The sequence below is a fragment of the Haliotis asinina genome, chromosome 1 (genome assembly GCF_037392515.1).
Source record: "Haliotis asinina isolate JCU_RB_2024 chromosome 1, JCU_Hal_asi_v2, whole genome shotgun sequence".
NCBI lineage: Eukaryota > Metazoa > Mollusca > Gastropoda > Lepetellida > Haliotidae > Haliotis > Haliotis asinina.
The window spans coordinates 89,435,615-89,451,039 of NC_090280.1; the positions used below are offsets into that span (position 1 = coordinate 89,435,615).

The 15,425-nt window shown below is 37.0% G+C and overlaps 1 protein-coding gene across 3 annotated transcripts in view; it reads right to left on the bottom strand.

Annotated features, from left to right (window-relative positions):
• The window catches only part of LOC137254777 (P2X purinoceptor 4-like), a 120,336-nt gene extending 105,297 nt beyond the window's left edge, over positions 1-15,039 (bottom strand). Inside the window, exon 1 of one of the 3 annotated variants that reach the window (XM_067792552.1) lies at positions 14,873-15,031. In XM_067792552.1, coding sequence (XP_067648653.1) covers positions 14,873-15,009 — 137 coding nt within the window. In that variant the 5' untranslated portion in view covers positions 15,010-15,031. Of the gene's footprint in view, positions 1-14,872 lie in introns of all 3 variants that reach the window. The other 2 variants (XM_067792551.1, XM_067792553.1) reach the window with 2 other exon arrangements.
• Between the last annotated feature and the right edge of the window lie 386 nt (positions 15,040-15,425).

A 15,425-nucleotide genomic window follows, 5' to 3' on the forward strand; every position in this document is an offset into this window, starting at 1 on the left:
ACAAATGTTCAGTTTATAGGTGTTGAAAATCATTTGTAATGCTTCTTATAGATGCAAGTTTCAACTCTGTTCAGCTACAATTTAAAAAACTGACCAGTTGCACAAGTTTATTTTGTCAGATGGAAAACTTGTATAGCCAATAACCTAAATAAAAAGAATATAGATTTTTATCCTGCCTGAAACTTTTGAACTGGTCCCTGACAAGAAGTATGATCACGAAATCAAAATACTCCACTGAGTAATGATTACAGCGCATAAAATAGCTTCCTTGTCTTGTTTACAATGAATCTAAAGTCTGACCTCAGCTTTTGAAAATCTCATTCATTCATTGAAAACATATTAGCTTAGCAGCACTGAGATTGAGGTTTCCAAAGGAAATATTTTCAAGCATCAATAATCATTAATGTGTATATAAGAAGAAACATAACATACTTTGACAGAGCGAACTGCATAACTGTCACTTAATTTCCATTGCAGTCTCTACCATTTGTACCTCTTCTGTTGTAACAGATATGGTATCATGACAGTTGACATCATTGTTCCCAAGACAACCAGAGACATCGTGTCAGCAAAAAGCCGAAAGAAATTAGTTAAGGTTTGACTATTCATATTGTGTTGACTTTTCCAAGCACAACCATTTTATTTAGAACTTAACTTAGAACAAAATTCAGGTTTCTAATCCAGTTTGAATTAATCAGCTTGCAAAAAATAGTCCTTTTCTTAAATATTCCTCTGCATTACAAACCAAATGGTTACAGTTTATCCTAAAAGCCCTAGTTAAAAGACATTATATTGCAATATTAAACCTTTACCCCAAACTCTACACAAAATTGTTTCTAGTCATCAGATTATGTGACACATAATTACTTCAAGTATCAATCCAATATCAGTCCCAGTATCCAATATCAGTCCCAGTATCCAATATCAGTCCCAGTATCCAATATCAGTCTCCATATTCACAAATGGCAACTAAAAGGATCAGGTGGTCAGGTCGACACATGTCATTCTTTCCCAGTTGTATAGATCAATGCTTATGCTGTTCATCACTAGAGGCTTTCAACAACCCATGCTTGCCATAAAAGGCAACTATGCTTGTCGTAAGAGGCGACTAACGGGATCGGGTGGTCAGGCTTGCTGACTTGGTTGGCACATGTCATCGGTTCCCGATTGCGCAGATCAATGCTCATGTTTTTGATGACTGGATTATCTGGTCCAGACTCGATTATTTACAGACTGCCGCCATATAGCTGGAATATTGCTGAGTGCAGCGTAAAACTAAACTCACTCACTCATCACTGGATTGTGGTGTTAAACAACAAATCAATCAGGCTCTTCATCAGGACCATATTTTTTAACATACTGTACATGCATGTATAATGTGCCCTCCACATCTACAGGATTGAGTATTTTTTTAAAATATTCTGAACATAATGTGCAGACAAAAAATACACTATCTCTTCCGCAAATGTCAATAAACAAACATTTAACCACAGGGGCTTGTATTGCTGAAACTAATACGTCCTGGGTCCAACAAGCATACACTGAAATCTATATAAAATATAAAGCAGGAAAGGGATGTAACACGCACAAAGTTTTCAAGCACCCCACTCGCGATTATGGACGAATTCTGGGTGGGAAACCACAATTCTTACTGTAATAAAGCCAGATAAATTCCCTTTCGAATAAATCCAAAATTATCAAAGTCGGTGCACTCTGTACCAAGTAATGTTGATTGGAACTTGGGAAAAGACAGCTTTTCATTTGCAAGCCAAAAATTTTCAGCAATACAAGCTCCTGTGCATTTAACAGCAATGCAACAACTTGCCATTGTTTAAAGAGAACATGGTTGGTTACTGCTATTGGTGCCATGAAATGAAACTTATGAATATCTTAAATGGCATACTTTAACTCATTAAAAATCATTAGCTGTACCTTAACTATATGATGTCAGAAAATAGCTGTTAAAAATTTGTTTGAAGCTATGAAGTTATGTTTTTAGTTAAATTTTTGCCTGAATCACCGGTAGATTGGGGAGAATCGTGTAAAGATGATTGCTACTGGTTTATGAGACAATATTCATGGTAATCTTAATCTCCACATCTGAATCATTGCCTTGGAGATATAATTTATATGGTAAATTGTTGTACCTAATGACCTTTTATATCAAATTTCAAATATTTATTGGCCATGTTTTTAATGCTTGTTCAATGATAATATCATGATGAATACTAACATACTAAGTATAACTGGATACTTAGGCTGATATTCAGACACTATACAAATTTATGAAAGTCTTGGAGCAATTATGAAGCATCTGCACAAGATACAATCTGTGCAACAAAGCTGAAACAATTTTACTGAGCTTGAGAAACTAATGTAAGTTAAGATTTTATGTCACATCGGCAATATTTCTGTCATATGATGACTAAAAACAAGTCATAATTTCATAATAAATAATGGTAAATTATAAAACCCTGTCAAAGAAGGACAGAAAACAAGTAGTTTATCACAGATTTCAATTTAATACTTGCTATTAACTCTAAAACATTTTAACTATAGATCACACCAGTCTATAAAAACAGGCAACGTTAACAGACTGCCAACCACAGACTGTAGATCACCATACAAGGGACTATAGGGACTTAGTGTACACTTGCTTCCTGCATGGGCCCTAACTGGATTTACACCATCCCTCAGCAATTTAGACAAATCAAGCCATACATTAAAATGATACATATTCTACAATTAAAAAGAGTGGACAGATCAAATTGACATTGAACGTGTTGGGAGTTGTGTATGCTCTCAGGGGGATAATAAGTTTGCAACACTTCAACCCCCAGCCACTCACAATCTCAGTTACTGATTCAATCTTCTGATTATAAAAATACATTTACCTAAGAACATTTTTCTCACAATTTATCAATTAATTAAATTTCTTCTAAAAAATTCAATAATAAAATGATAATTAACATTACAAAAAAAAATCTTCAATGTTCTGACATTGAAATATTTATCCCTTGTGATGGAAAAATCTTCAGTAGCTTAAAAACAGTGATGCATTAAAAATAGGAAAATTGATGAATAATTCTCATGTTAATACGTATGAATTTTGAAACAATTCCTATCAATCTTAGATGGTCTTCATGATTTGCTTAATACCAATGGTTATTGATTAATATGCCCTTCACAAAGCCCAAGAGGGTTCACACAGCAATATACAAGTTACATGGCAGCGGTCTTTAATGACCGATCAGTCAGCATGAGCATCAGTCAACCCAAAACAGAACTTATAAGCTTGGAGGACCTCATCCTCGATATCTCCAGGGTATTAGTTCCTATAAGTCTCCACCATGCCCTGGAAGCATCTGGATAATTTTATTACCTCCCTTGGCTGACTTTCTATCCAATCAACAGGTATCTAGCAAACCAATCACAACTCAGTTTTGCTTTTTAAATCATCTAAGAATTAAATTTGGAAGCACAAATCATGCAGAGGTTCTCTGAATGATGTAGAAGGAGTTCATGCATATATTTGTTTTTCAAAATTTCAGTCATATCTGTGAGTTTGTGTGTATGATTTCCCCCAAGTCTGTGTCACACTGCAAATAAACCTTTGCAGCTGCGACTGCTATCTTTGTTGACACTGGCAAGCTTGGATGTAATGGCGGCTTCACTGATTGGCTACTGTGTAAATGTGAGCCAAGGCAAGACACAACAAATACCTTTAGCCTAGGTAGTGTTAGACAAAGTGATCCAGGCACTGCTCATCTGACACATGCATTCTCTTCTCACAGAGGTTACTCCTGTCATCTCTTCCTTTGTAACCTGTGTTCTTATACAACCATATCATGGTGCCAGTGATCTGTATTCATGATTAGATACAATCAGATTTAGTTGTGCAATCTGCGTTGTTTGCTTCAAAAATGATCATTCACAAAGTCCCGGTAATTTCTGTATGGTGCCGGAAAACTAGAAGCTCTTTCCCACCAAGATGCCCAAATAGATTGTTGAGACAGAACTCAGTCTTATAATTGTGGATAAATGGCATCTCCACTTCCCCGTTGCTGACAATGGCCAAGCTTGCCACTAAATGTTGTGTCACATCAACAACAACATCTTGTCAATTGATTCCTGCACTGTACTGAACTAGTTTCTGCTTTTCAGTTGAACATGAAATAAGGAATCTATCCTCCCCATGTTCAGTAACTAACTCCATGGTGGAGGCCAAATTGGATGTAAGTCACGTGTAACACGTGATTGGATTGGATAGAAAGAAGGGACACAATTTGTGTTGAGATTCTTGGCTGCTAGGGGATTTTACGAGAAATGGGAAATATGGCCATGTTAGAACAGAGGTTACATAGGAAGATATGAATAGAATAACCCCTGCTGGAAGAAAATGCTTCCACATGGTGCTTGTTTAATGAAAGTACTTATAGAGACTCGTATTCATGTTGAGTGAGTGAGTTCAGTTTTTCAAGCAATATTTTAGCAGGGAAATCCAAGGTCTTTACTAAACATGAAGGCCACAAGCCCATATTATTGTAACATACGATAACGTAGAACAATCAAAATATATTGGAAATATGATATAAGACAATTAAGAAGTTAACAAAGTCTGTATCTATTCATAAGCAGTATATAAGTATTTGCATATTTGTAAAAACGATTCACTGGAAGCGGAAGGCATTTGAATGTAAACGTATCTGGAATTCTGTTATAAACATGGAAAATAATGATATATCTTCAGAATATCACTAACTCATTTTTTTCTCCAGAAATGGATTTCACACATAGTACCAATGTAAGGAATCAAACCCAGACCTTTGGTGTGACAAGAATATGCTTTCACCACAAGGCTACCCCATGCCCCCAGAATATGCTAATGAGTGTAAACTCACATTTTGTAAACTCAGCTACCTACAGATTATGCTCAGTTGGAGCATGTACCAGTCCTCTCTTGTTTAATTGTTAGCTGAGCTAGTTTTTTGCAAAGAACATATGCTCTATTATGGCTTAGCGTAACATATATTTCTGCTAGCCAAATCAAATATTTTCTGAGACATTTTTCCAGCAGCTTGCTGGTAAAGAAATGCTCCAGTGACAGCAACCTGTGAACGTTAGAATTGGTCTTCAGTAACCCATCAAACCCATATTTGTTGTCAGGTAGACAGACTTGCTGTCTTGGTTCACATACTGTAAACAGCCAAATTTTCGCGACCGTTTAGTTTTCGCGAACTTCGCGTCAGACTTCATGGCGCGAGAATAAAAACACGCGATAATATAGATATATCATACAGTCTATTCAGGTAAGTCAAAGACACAAAAACAATACAGGTGTCATTGCTCAATCACGTGTCACCGCTGGGCTAATCTGGATTAACACTGCTCAACCACGTTCTATTTTCACTGCTGCAACACCTAATTAAAAAGGATTAATTCTGTAATCAATTACATTAATTTGTTGTTAGATCACTTCGCAAATCTGTTTATTTTATAACAGCTCAATGGTCACAGACCTGCATGTCGTGTAAAAACATTCAGAGATGCCCCTGTAACAAGATCACCTTGCGAAAATAAGAAAGCGCGAAAAGGTTCAAAGGTGCGGAAATAAGACAGTTTACAGTACGTCATTGTATCCCAGTTGTGCTGATCAATGTTCATGCTGTTGATCACTGCACTGTCTGGTCCAGACTCAGTTATTTACAGACTCTCGCCATATAGTTGGAATATTGCGGAGTACAGTGTTAAGGAACTAACAAACCAACTACCAATTAATGTCTGCTGAAAGTCGCTTTTGAGAAAACAAAACTGCTTTGACAACTGGCATTCAGTCATGTGTTTTCAAGCCGTTACTGATTGATAATCACTGAATGTTTCTGAGGTTGTCCAAAAGGAAATTCTGAAGTTCTGGACTAATTTTTTAAAAGGTTTTGTCTCTATATTGATGAGTTAAACAACAAACAGCAAACAAAAATCAGTCAATTCAGTAACAGAATGTGCAAAATACAGCTACAGAATATAAATGGTCAAACAAATTTGAGTGGGTTAAAATATAAAGTCATATTTGCCATGAACAAATTTGAAAAACATATCAGTTTCAGAGATCTGTGAGGTAGATCATCACCTCAAAAACAGTTTCAAAAAGCGTTTAGTGCTGTGCGACAAACCACAGTGATAAATTGTCACCTGGGCATTTCAAATGTCTTGTGATAGGCACTGTTGACATAAACAGCCACCCAATGAAGCGAGTGATGTACAAGATGTTATTCAAAACTATCACAGCTACACTCAGCACTTCAGGACCAATAAAGTTTGTGCTACAGACTTTGATATTTGAACATTTGAATAAATTAATGTTAATCACAGACACATGGAGCTACCACATGACACCATTTTTCTAATATTTGTTTGTAATTTATGACATGTGAAAACTAATGACACAAGGCTCCTTAAAACTGATGAGGAATCACAACTAAACAACCATTAGAAATGATTGACTTTTCACCTACCACTGGCAATGGTTGAAAAATATTTTTAAAAACCCAAATGTCTTGAAAAAATACTATTCACTGAATTTAATGAGATTACATTTCTGTTTTTGTACTGTGCACAAGCTCTGTTTACAGCATGGCTACAGTTAATGTCAAAAGTTAAAGTGTGGAATTAATATGAATACATATTTAGAGTAACGTTTAAATTGTGGATTAATTTAACTGAAATGAAATATTTTCCATCATAATTAAAGTTTTGTATAGTAAATAAGATCCTAGGGGAATATGAACCTTCTAAATGGGTTGACAATCCCTAAGAATTAGTTATTCTGGGTATTCTTTCAAAAGCTCCATGCCTCATATATTCCTCCTGTCATCCTTCTGTATTCTGAGAAATCAATAGAACCAAACAGGCAGTTCCTTCCAGTATATCTCATTTCAAGCAATCAAAACCTGATGCCAGCTGACAGAACCCTACATCTTTTAAACAGCATCAATAAAATTTCACATCAAACAAACATGCTCAGTTTCACATAAGAATTGATGTCAATGTTTTTTGTGTTTATTTGATTGAAATGTAATAACCAGTGCGCATAAATATGTAAATGGCGATGAATTCTTTGTCTAACATTTGCCGAGTGATGTCTAGAAAAGGAACACATTAAGTGTTATTAAGTGACGTCCACTACGATGACAAACATTACTATAGACAGGAAACTGATTTATGGACCACTCTCTATTATGTTTTTAATGATTTCAAAGTAAAGCATCCACAAAAGAGCTATGTGGCACTGATTAAAAAAATGTGAATTGGGATTCAACAAACACATCATTATTCCGAAAATGCTAAGTCTGACCACACAAGTATTTATTTGTTTAGTTCTTGAATGAGTAAGTGAGTGAGTGAGAAAGAGAATGAGAAAGCGAGTTGAGTGAGTGAAAGAGTGAGTGAGAGCGAGCGAGAGAGTATTTTTAATCCAATTTGGCTGCAAATCAGCAATACTGCCAACAAAAGAAGGCGTACATTGATAAGAAAAAAAAACGTTCTTCTTCTTCTTTATCGTCACTGGACGTTTTCCTTGCATGATGTAAAATAGGCTCCAGCAAAGAGATCTAACATCCATGTAAAAAATGACATCGGGAACTTCTTTTAATGACTGTGAATTCATGATCACTGTCAAGTAAAGTTGTCAGGTAAAATCAAAGCGGAAGCCATCGACAATAAGTGGATAAGACATCGTGTCACATGATACCTGCATCTACTCATTTACTGCTGGGTGTTTACATAACAGGTGGAAATACAAGTGTGTTTGTTTTAACTTGGTTTTGGCGATTAGACAAACATATTGTTCAATTTTAATAAGGGTGAAAAGGTATGCCCTTACACTAGACATTCGGTTCCGTCTGTTTTGGGTTGGTATATGCATGAGAACTTACTTCTGGGAAAATAGCGGAAAACTATTATAGAAATGCACAGATTTTGTCCAAATGATTTGATTTCTGGACATTTTATAAAAAGTTTAAAAATCTGAATAAAATGATGGCACGAAAACCGAAAAATACCAAATTTTTTTAAGGTATTACTGTATGCCGAACCACATGCAAAATACTGTGGTTCAAATAATATAAGGGTATACCATTTCAGGTTAATTATGGAAGGTAACCTTTAGAATAGCTTTTCCCCCATGAGAAAAAAAACAACTCTCGTCTTCTCTAATTGCCTGTGCTCTGAAACTTAGTATATCCTGCATTACCAGCCGATGAGAGGAAGTTTGTGCAGTGTACAAGTGAGTGCAGAGCTTAGAAAGATGCAGGAACTAAATGTTTACAACTTTGGTTGAGCCAAATAAACAGAATGGAATTGGATTGGCAGACAAATTAAACAGATTTAGAAAGTTTTAATGGCTTCAGATAATTCTTTCAGCTATTGAATGTTTACTTAGATTTAATCATTCTCAAGTTTATTCCCCTAGGTACTTCAGTCTGTTTTATATTTGAACTAAATTTGACTTCAACATTTCAGAAAAATAACCATCATGTGCTCTGCCAATTGAGTGTCACGAACACTCTCTACTGAGAAGAACATCATATGAATCTATCTAGCTGTTGTTTGATTTCATATCAGCATTCAAAACTTAGGAAATTGTTTCTGAATGTTTTATGAAAGTTAAGCAGAGAGAGTTCAGTCTCTCATTCTACAGAGACAAAATATAATGTCTAATGTAATCACTATTTCATCTTGTACTATATGTGCCTGTGTTTTTTCAGGTTGAAAAGAACTGGGCTGTGTTTGCATGCCTTTGTGACCTGTACTACCAACAGGGCAGGATATGCTCACATTTTCATGAACACTTGGGAGGTGTCAATATTAGTTAATTTCACATGCTGATGCCAAGCAATGAACAGCAGTTACAATGAGTTCAAGGGACTACTGATTTTATTTAATTACAACCACAGTTCAAATACATTTTTAGCAGTTAGTTGGCAGTGAAGTTTTCACTTTCACAAACCACCAGAAAGCCAGGACAAATAATATTTTCTTTCAGGTGTTGTGGGCCATCTTGATATAGATCGATAAGAATGATTCTTTCAATATACTTTACTTTATTATAACTTAGTTTAACTGTTCAATTACCATAAAATCATGTGAAATTTATGACACTATCATATTTGCTAACAATGAGCCAATGTCAAGTATAGTCTGGTTCATAATTATTGAGAATTTTTCTTCTTACTTTGAGCTATCCTAACACCTCAACTGATTCACTGATACTTAAAACTAAGTAATGGTATAAGGGAGGTAACTCATCTTGGCCTACTGAGTACAGTACAATTAGAGTTACCTCCCCTGAATCTGTAGCAGACGTCATTTTCCTCAGCACTGTCAACAATGTCTGCTGAAGATAAAAGAAGGTTGATTTTTGAGTTGTGTAATCAAGGAATTGATGATGTAAATACACTGGCAGAGAGAACAGGAACTCCTCTTTCTACTGTGTATAGGATTAGGAAGAAGTTTAAAGAGGGAAAGGATTTTGGGCATCAGAAAGGAGCAGGGAGACCCAGAAAATTGGACTTCTCAGATCGCGTCCGCCTGGGAATTTTAGCGTCTAAAAAGCAAAGGGCAAGCATCTCCAACATCAGGTATGAAATGATAGAAAGGGGATCAACAGTTGTATCAAAATCTACAGTTAGAAGAAATTTGATTGATCTTGGATGGGAGAAAAAGACTGGAATTCCTTCTCCTCTCATGAAACAAGAACATAAAGACAGGCGTGTTGAGTCGTGTTTGGCACATGAAAACTTTGACTGGGAAAATGTGATTTTTACTGATGAAAGCTCAATATGGGTATATCCCAATAATGTGAAAATATTGACAAAGTCTGCGTCAGCACCGTTGTATCGACGACCTAAATACAGCCCAAAGTTTCATGTATGGGGAGGGATATCCTTATTAGGAACGACCCCGCTGTGTGTGTTTGAGGGAAATCTGACAAGTCAACGCTACACTAACATATTAGATAATTTTCTGCTTCCAAGTGCACATGTGATTTATGGAAATGACTGGATTTTGCAGCAAGATAATGATCCGAAACACACCGCAAAACATGCCAAGCACTGGTTTCAGGAGAAAAATGTGACTGCATTATCATTTCCTGCATATAGTCCTGACTTAAATCCCATTGAGAACATTTGGGGGATGATGAAGGAATGTGTGAATCAAAAGGGGTTGACAAAAATTGAAGACATGAAGAGAGAAGTGGTCCGATACTGGGACAACATAACTCACGAGACACTAACCTCTCTGATAGGAAGTATGCCTACCCGTCTTAGAGTGTGCCGTGAAGCTCAAGGAGACTTGATAAAATATTAAATTGTTACCTACACAACATGAAAAGGTCAGTTCACTTTCACAATACATTCAATTTTATCTGATTTGTTCTCGTTTAATAATATGAAATGCTTTAGCTATTCTCAATAATTTTGAACCATACTGTATGTTGCTTTACAATGTAATAGACTAATTTGCACGCTAACTTTAAGAAATGTGAAATCAAACTGTACTATTCATGATGCAGCTCTGTGAAGTTGCATTACAATGTGTGTGTCAAGAGTTAGTTCACGGTTAGCTGTGCAAAAATGAACAGTGATTATATTTATTAATTTAAAGAAATTATCAGTGATATATGCTCTCTTCATTTGCAAGTGCCAGTAGCCATCTTCGCAATGTCAAGCAAATTAAAAACCTGACATCCTAATCCTCATAAAATTGCCCTGGTGTTACAGGAATCAATTGTAAGGAATCAGAGCTAAAGAAAAAATGAACAGGTTCCATCTATCACTGATTATGTTCCAGCATGTGACCGTAGCGCTACAACTGTCGTAAGTCTGTATTGAAGTTACAACTGTCGCAATTGTGTGTGTAAGATACTACTGTTGTAAGTGTGTGCTAAAGTTACAACAGTCATAACTCTGTAGTAAAGCTACAACTGTCAAAAATCAGTTGCAGTTGTCGTAACTCTGTGTAAAGCTACAACTGTCATAAATCAGTTGCAGCTGTCGTAAATCTGCGTAAAGCTACAACTGTCATAAATCAGTTGCAGTTGTCGTAAATCTGCGTAAAGCTACAACTGTCAAAAATCAGTTGCAGTTGTCGTAACTCTGTGTAAAGCTACAACTGTCATAAATCAGTTGCAGCTGTCGTAACTCTGCGTAAAGCTACAACTGTCATAAATCAGTTGCAGTTGTCGTAAATCTGCGTAAAGCTACAACTGTCATAAATCAGTTGCAGCTGTCGTAAATCTGCGTAAAGCTACAACTGTCACAAATCAGTTGCAGCTGTCGTAACTCTGAGTAAAGCTACAACTGTCATAAATCAGTTGCAGCTGTCGTAAATCTGCGTAAAGCTAGAACTGTCATAAATCAGTTGCAGCTGTCGTAAATCTGCGTAAAGCTACAACTGTCATAAATCAGTTGCAGCTGTCGTAACTCTTCGTAAAGCTACAACTGTCATAAATCAGTTGCAGCTGTCGTAAATCTGCGTAAAGCTACAACTGTCATAAATCAGTTGCAGCTGTCGTAACTCTGCGTAAAGCTACAACTGTCATAAATCAGTTGCAGCTGTCGTAAATCTGCGTAAAGCTACAACTGTCATAAATCAGTTGCAGCTGTCGTAACTCTGCGTAAAGCTACAACTGTCATAAATCAGTTGCAGCTGTCGTAACTCTGCGTAAAGCTACAACTGTCATAAATCTGTGTTATGGTTACAACTGTCCTTTTCCTAAAATGGCTTTGACAAACAAGGGCCAAGACCAATATCTAATTTTCTCCAAGCGAAGGACAACTTCCTTCTGTCAAATGTTAACATTGTTCTTACTGGGTTAATTCAGTATGAAAGGCTTTGGACCAATCCTGTTTATTTCCTAAGCATTAACACCCCTTTGTTCTTGAAGGCCTCTGTGTCTTCAACTGCAATTCTTCATTGTGCAATTAAAGGCCCACTGACGTCCCAAAGCTGATTTGCAATTCAGCTTCCATTCTCAGCAAACCAAGATCCAAGGAACATTTGGTGTTGAAACCATTGGTGGTATGAGCCATTCAATGAGGAAACTGACCTTCATGTTGAATTGTTCCTTTGAAATAAAAAGTAGGCGAAGAGCAAATTATAACTAAATATTCACTCAGGTTTGCAGGTCATAACAAGTTAAATAATATTCAGAGATAGTACAAAGTGAATACAAGTCAAACATTAACGGATTGGTCATAATGTGCTTGATCCACATATAAACAATTATAAAACAGTAGGGGATATTCCCTTTTGCCAGCATACCACTAGCCAATGTCAATGCATATGATAAAAAGTAATACATATCCATACAGATGAAACATTTCTAAAGGAATGGAATATATTGTCACATTTTCCCTTAATTTCTCTTCATCATCTGTTTCCTCCTTGGTTTCATAATTTGCATTTTATAAATTTTGTAAATCCAATATCCCCTACTTTCCATGAATGGTATACTTCTGAAGTTTATATCTGAATTACTGACATGAATTGACTTGGGTTATTTTTCAAATTCAGCATTGAATTCATGGTCAGTGTTTCGAGGAGTTTAGAAGCAAACGTGTTGGAATCTGGGAACCTTAAACCTTGATTGGGTGCTGTCTATCACCAAACTCAGCAAATTCCAGCTGTATGGTGGAGATCAGAAAATAATCAAATCTGGACCAGACAATCCACTGATCAACAGCATGAGCATTGATCTACACAACTGGGATTTGACGACATGTGTCAACCAAGTCTGTGATCCTGACCAACCAGTCCCGTGTGTCATCTTCTACAACAAGGATGGGTTGCTGAAGATCAATTCTAAGTGGATCTTCACATGTCCTTGAAACTTGCCTTAAGAAGCTACCATCATAAAAACCAAAACTTCACGAAAGGTTTCAGGTGTCCCCTGCATTGCTGGAATATTGATGAAATGGTCATAAAACCATGCTCACACTCACACTTCTGTGAGCCAGTGATGTAGACCACAGTGGATAAAGCCATACAGTATCAGACAGATAATTTGTCAAACATTGTTTCCAATGTGTCTTCATTTTTCAACTACACCTGATGGTGAGACAAGGGAAACTAGGGGGATATCTTAGCCAACTATTTTGTTGTTGAGGCCTTGCGGGGCAAACATGTGTAGTCTAAATATCCACCTAAGTTCCAGGGATCTCCTCCAGAGTCTGATGTGTTCATTTTGAACGAAACTGGTCACCCCCCTGCTACTCACACATACTGCCTATCCCACTCCGATGGGGCCCACCGTCAGTTACACCTGATGGTGGTCTATGAATATGGCAATATTCGATCAATATCACAGCAGGGGACACCAGAAATAGACTTCACATAGTGTACCCATGTGGGGAATTTAACACATCCCCTACAGCCCTTGTCAGACAGGCAGTCTGTAGTTTCGACTTAGGCATTTAGTGACAACCAAGTCAGTGAGCCTTAGCATCTGATCCTGTCAGTTACCTACTGCTACAAGCATAAGCTGCAAGCATCCAAGTAAATATTACTCATCATGACAGTGTCTGACTTGGCAGTCAAATAATGACTCCACTATAACACCTCTTCCTGTAGGGTGAGTGAGTGAGTTTAAATTACTCCATGCTCAGCAATATTACAGCTATATGGCAGCAGTCTGTAAATAATTGAGTCTGGAGCTGACAATCCAGTGATCAACAGCATGAGCACTGATATGCGCAATTGGGAACCGATGACATGTAAACCAAGTCAGCGTGCCTGACCACCCAATCCTGTTAGTTGCCTCTAATGACAAGCATAGTCGCCTTTTATGACAAGCATGGGTTGCTGAAGGCCTATTCTACCCCGGACCTTCATGGGTCAGCAAACACTTAAGAACTGGGCTACTTTGAAGCAGTTCTAGCAATAAACACTTACCCATAGGCATATGTCATGTAGATTTCATTTCTGGGGTGAATATTTTCAATTTTGCAAGTATGAATATAATTTTACTTTATTTTCAAATGAGGACCAAAGAGTTCAATCATGGAAAGCAGTTTCAAGAAGTCAAATCACAAATCAATTTTTGGTTTTGGCTGAAAACTATTTGGACATCATTTCAGTCAATTGACTATATATCACCTTGATGTGGGAATCAAACCTAAATCATTTACCACTAATTACAAAATAAAAATATTGATTGTATGAAATCATTTTTAATACTGCATATTTTATGTATAATGTTGAATAAATCAAAAACTCTGTACCGCAGATTTAATCTTTCCCAATCGCCCCTTGAACGATTGTTTTCATCTGAACTTAACAACAGGAATTGTTATATTAAGCGGTATTGGAACCATCTATCATTGTGTCTATCTATCATTGTGTCTAGTCATGCTGATTCCGGGCCCGTGTCTTATCTGGGTGTTTCCCATGGGAGAACACCTCACAGACACATTGCCAGGTGACATGCATAATACTCATTTAAATAGACGACAATAAATCAGAGCCTAATAACCCGGCAAACTGCAAACTATGACTACTACAACCCATACAGAGCCTCAAAAATCTAAACGTCACGTGAATAACAATGGGAACGACAGGGAGATCTACCTTGATCATTCATGGCAGGGTGGCTTTGTCGTTCATAACTTATGTCATAAACATATAAATATGAAAATACTTTGTACATTTCTTACAAAAACATACTGTCATGTCACTAACGTGTTCACGATTGTTTAACGGGAATATATTCGTGTCAATAAAACAGCACACGGATCTCACAGGGGCGTTATAACGAAACATGGGCACACCTATTTCCGACAACACGGTGAATGGATGTATGAAAAGAGATACTTACCCTATTACATAGCTGATGACGCAGAGCTGGAGAAATCGGTTGATTATGCCGACTTTTTTGCTCTTGATGTGAACAATCCTTGGTGTATCGTACTCAAAAAACAGACTCACAGCTGACCTCACTAACTTGGGAGCCATGTTTCGACAGGCGGTCGAGTAGCGAGTCATGTGATTGAGCTGGCACGTGCCGCTTCCCGCTACAACAACACCGTCACTCCGCCGATAAGGCTGATCTCGCTACAGCGCAAGTATTCGTTTCTGTCAACACCAGAAACTTCTCTACCTTGCAATATTTCTTCAATTAGGTGCATCGTGTATACATTATCGAATGCTGTGTCAAGAGACCGGGAACTTAAACCAAATTGTTATTTTTGTCTATGGTGAAATAATGATCCACACTCTTTCTCACTGAGCGAGTTTCCGATGGGAACAGAACACCCCTTCTTCTATCGCAGTGCTGTAGCTTGTTCCAACAATCATCATTCGTCTACTCATATTATTTGATTTGTCACATAGCTTATGAAAATATATTTCCAGGGATATATGTGACGGCG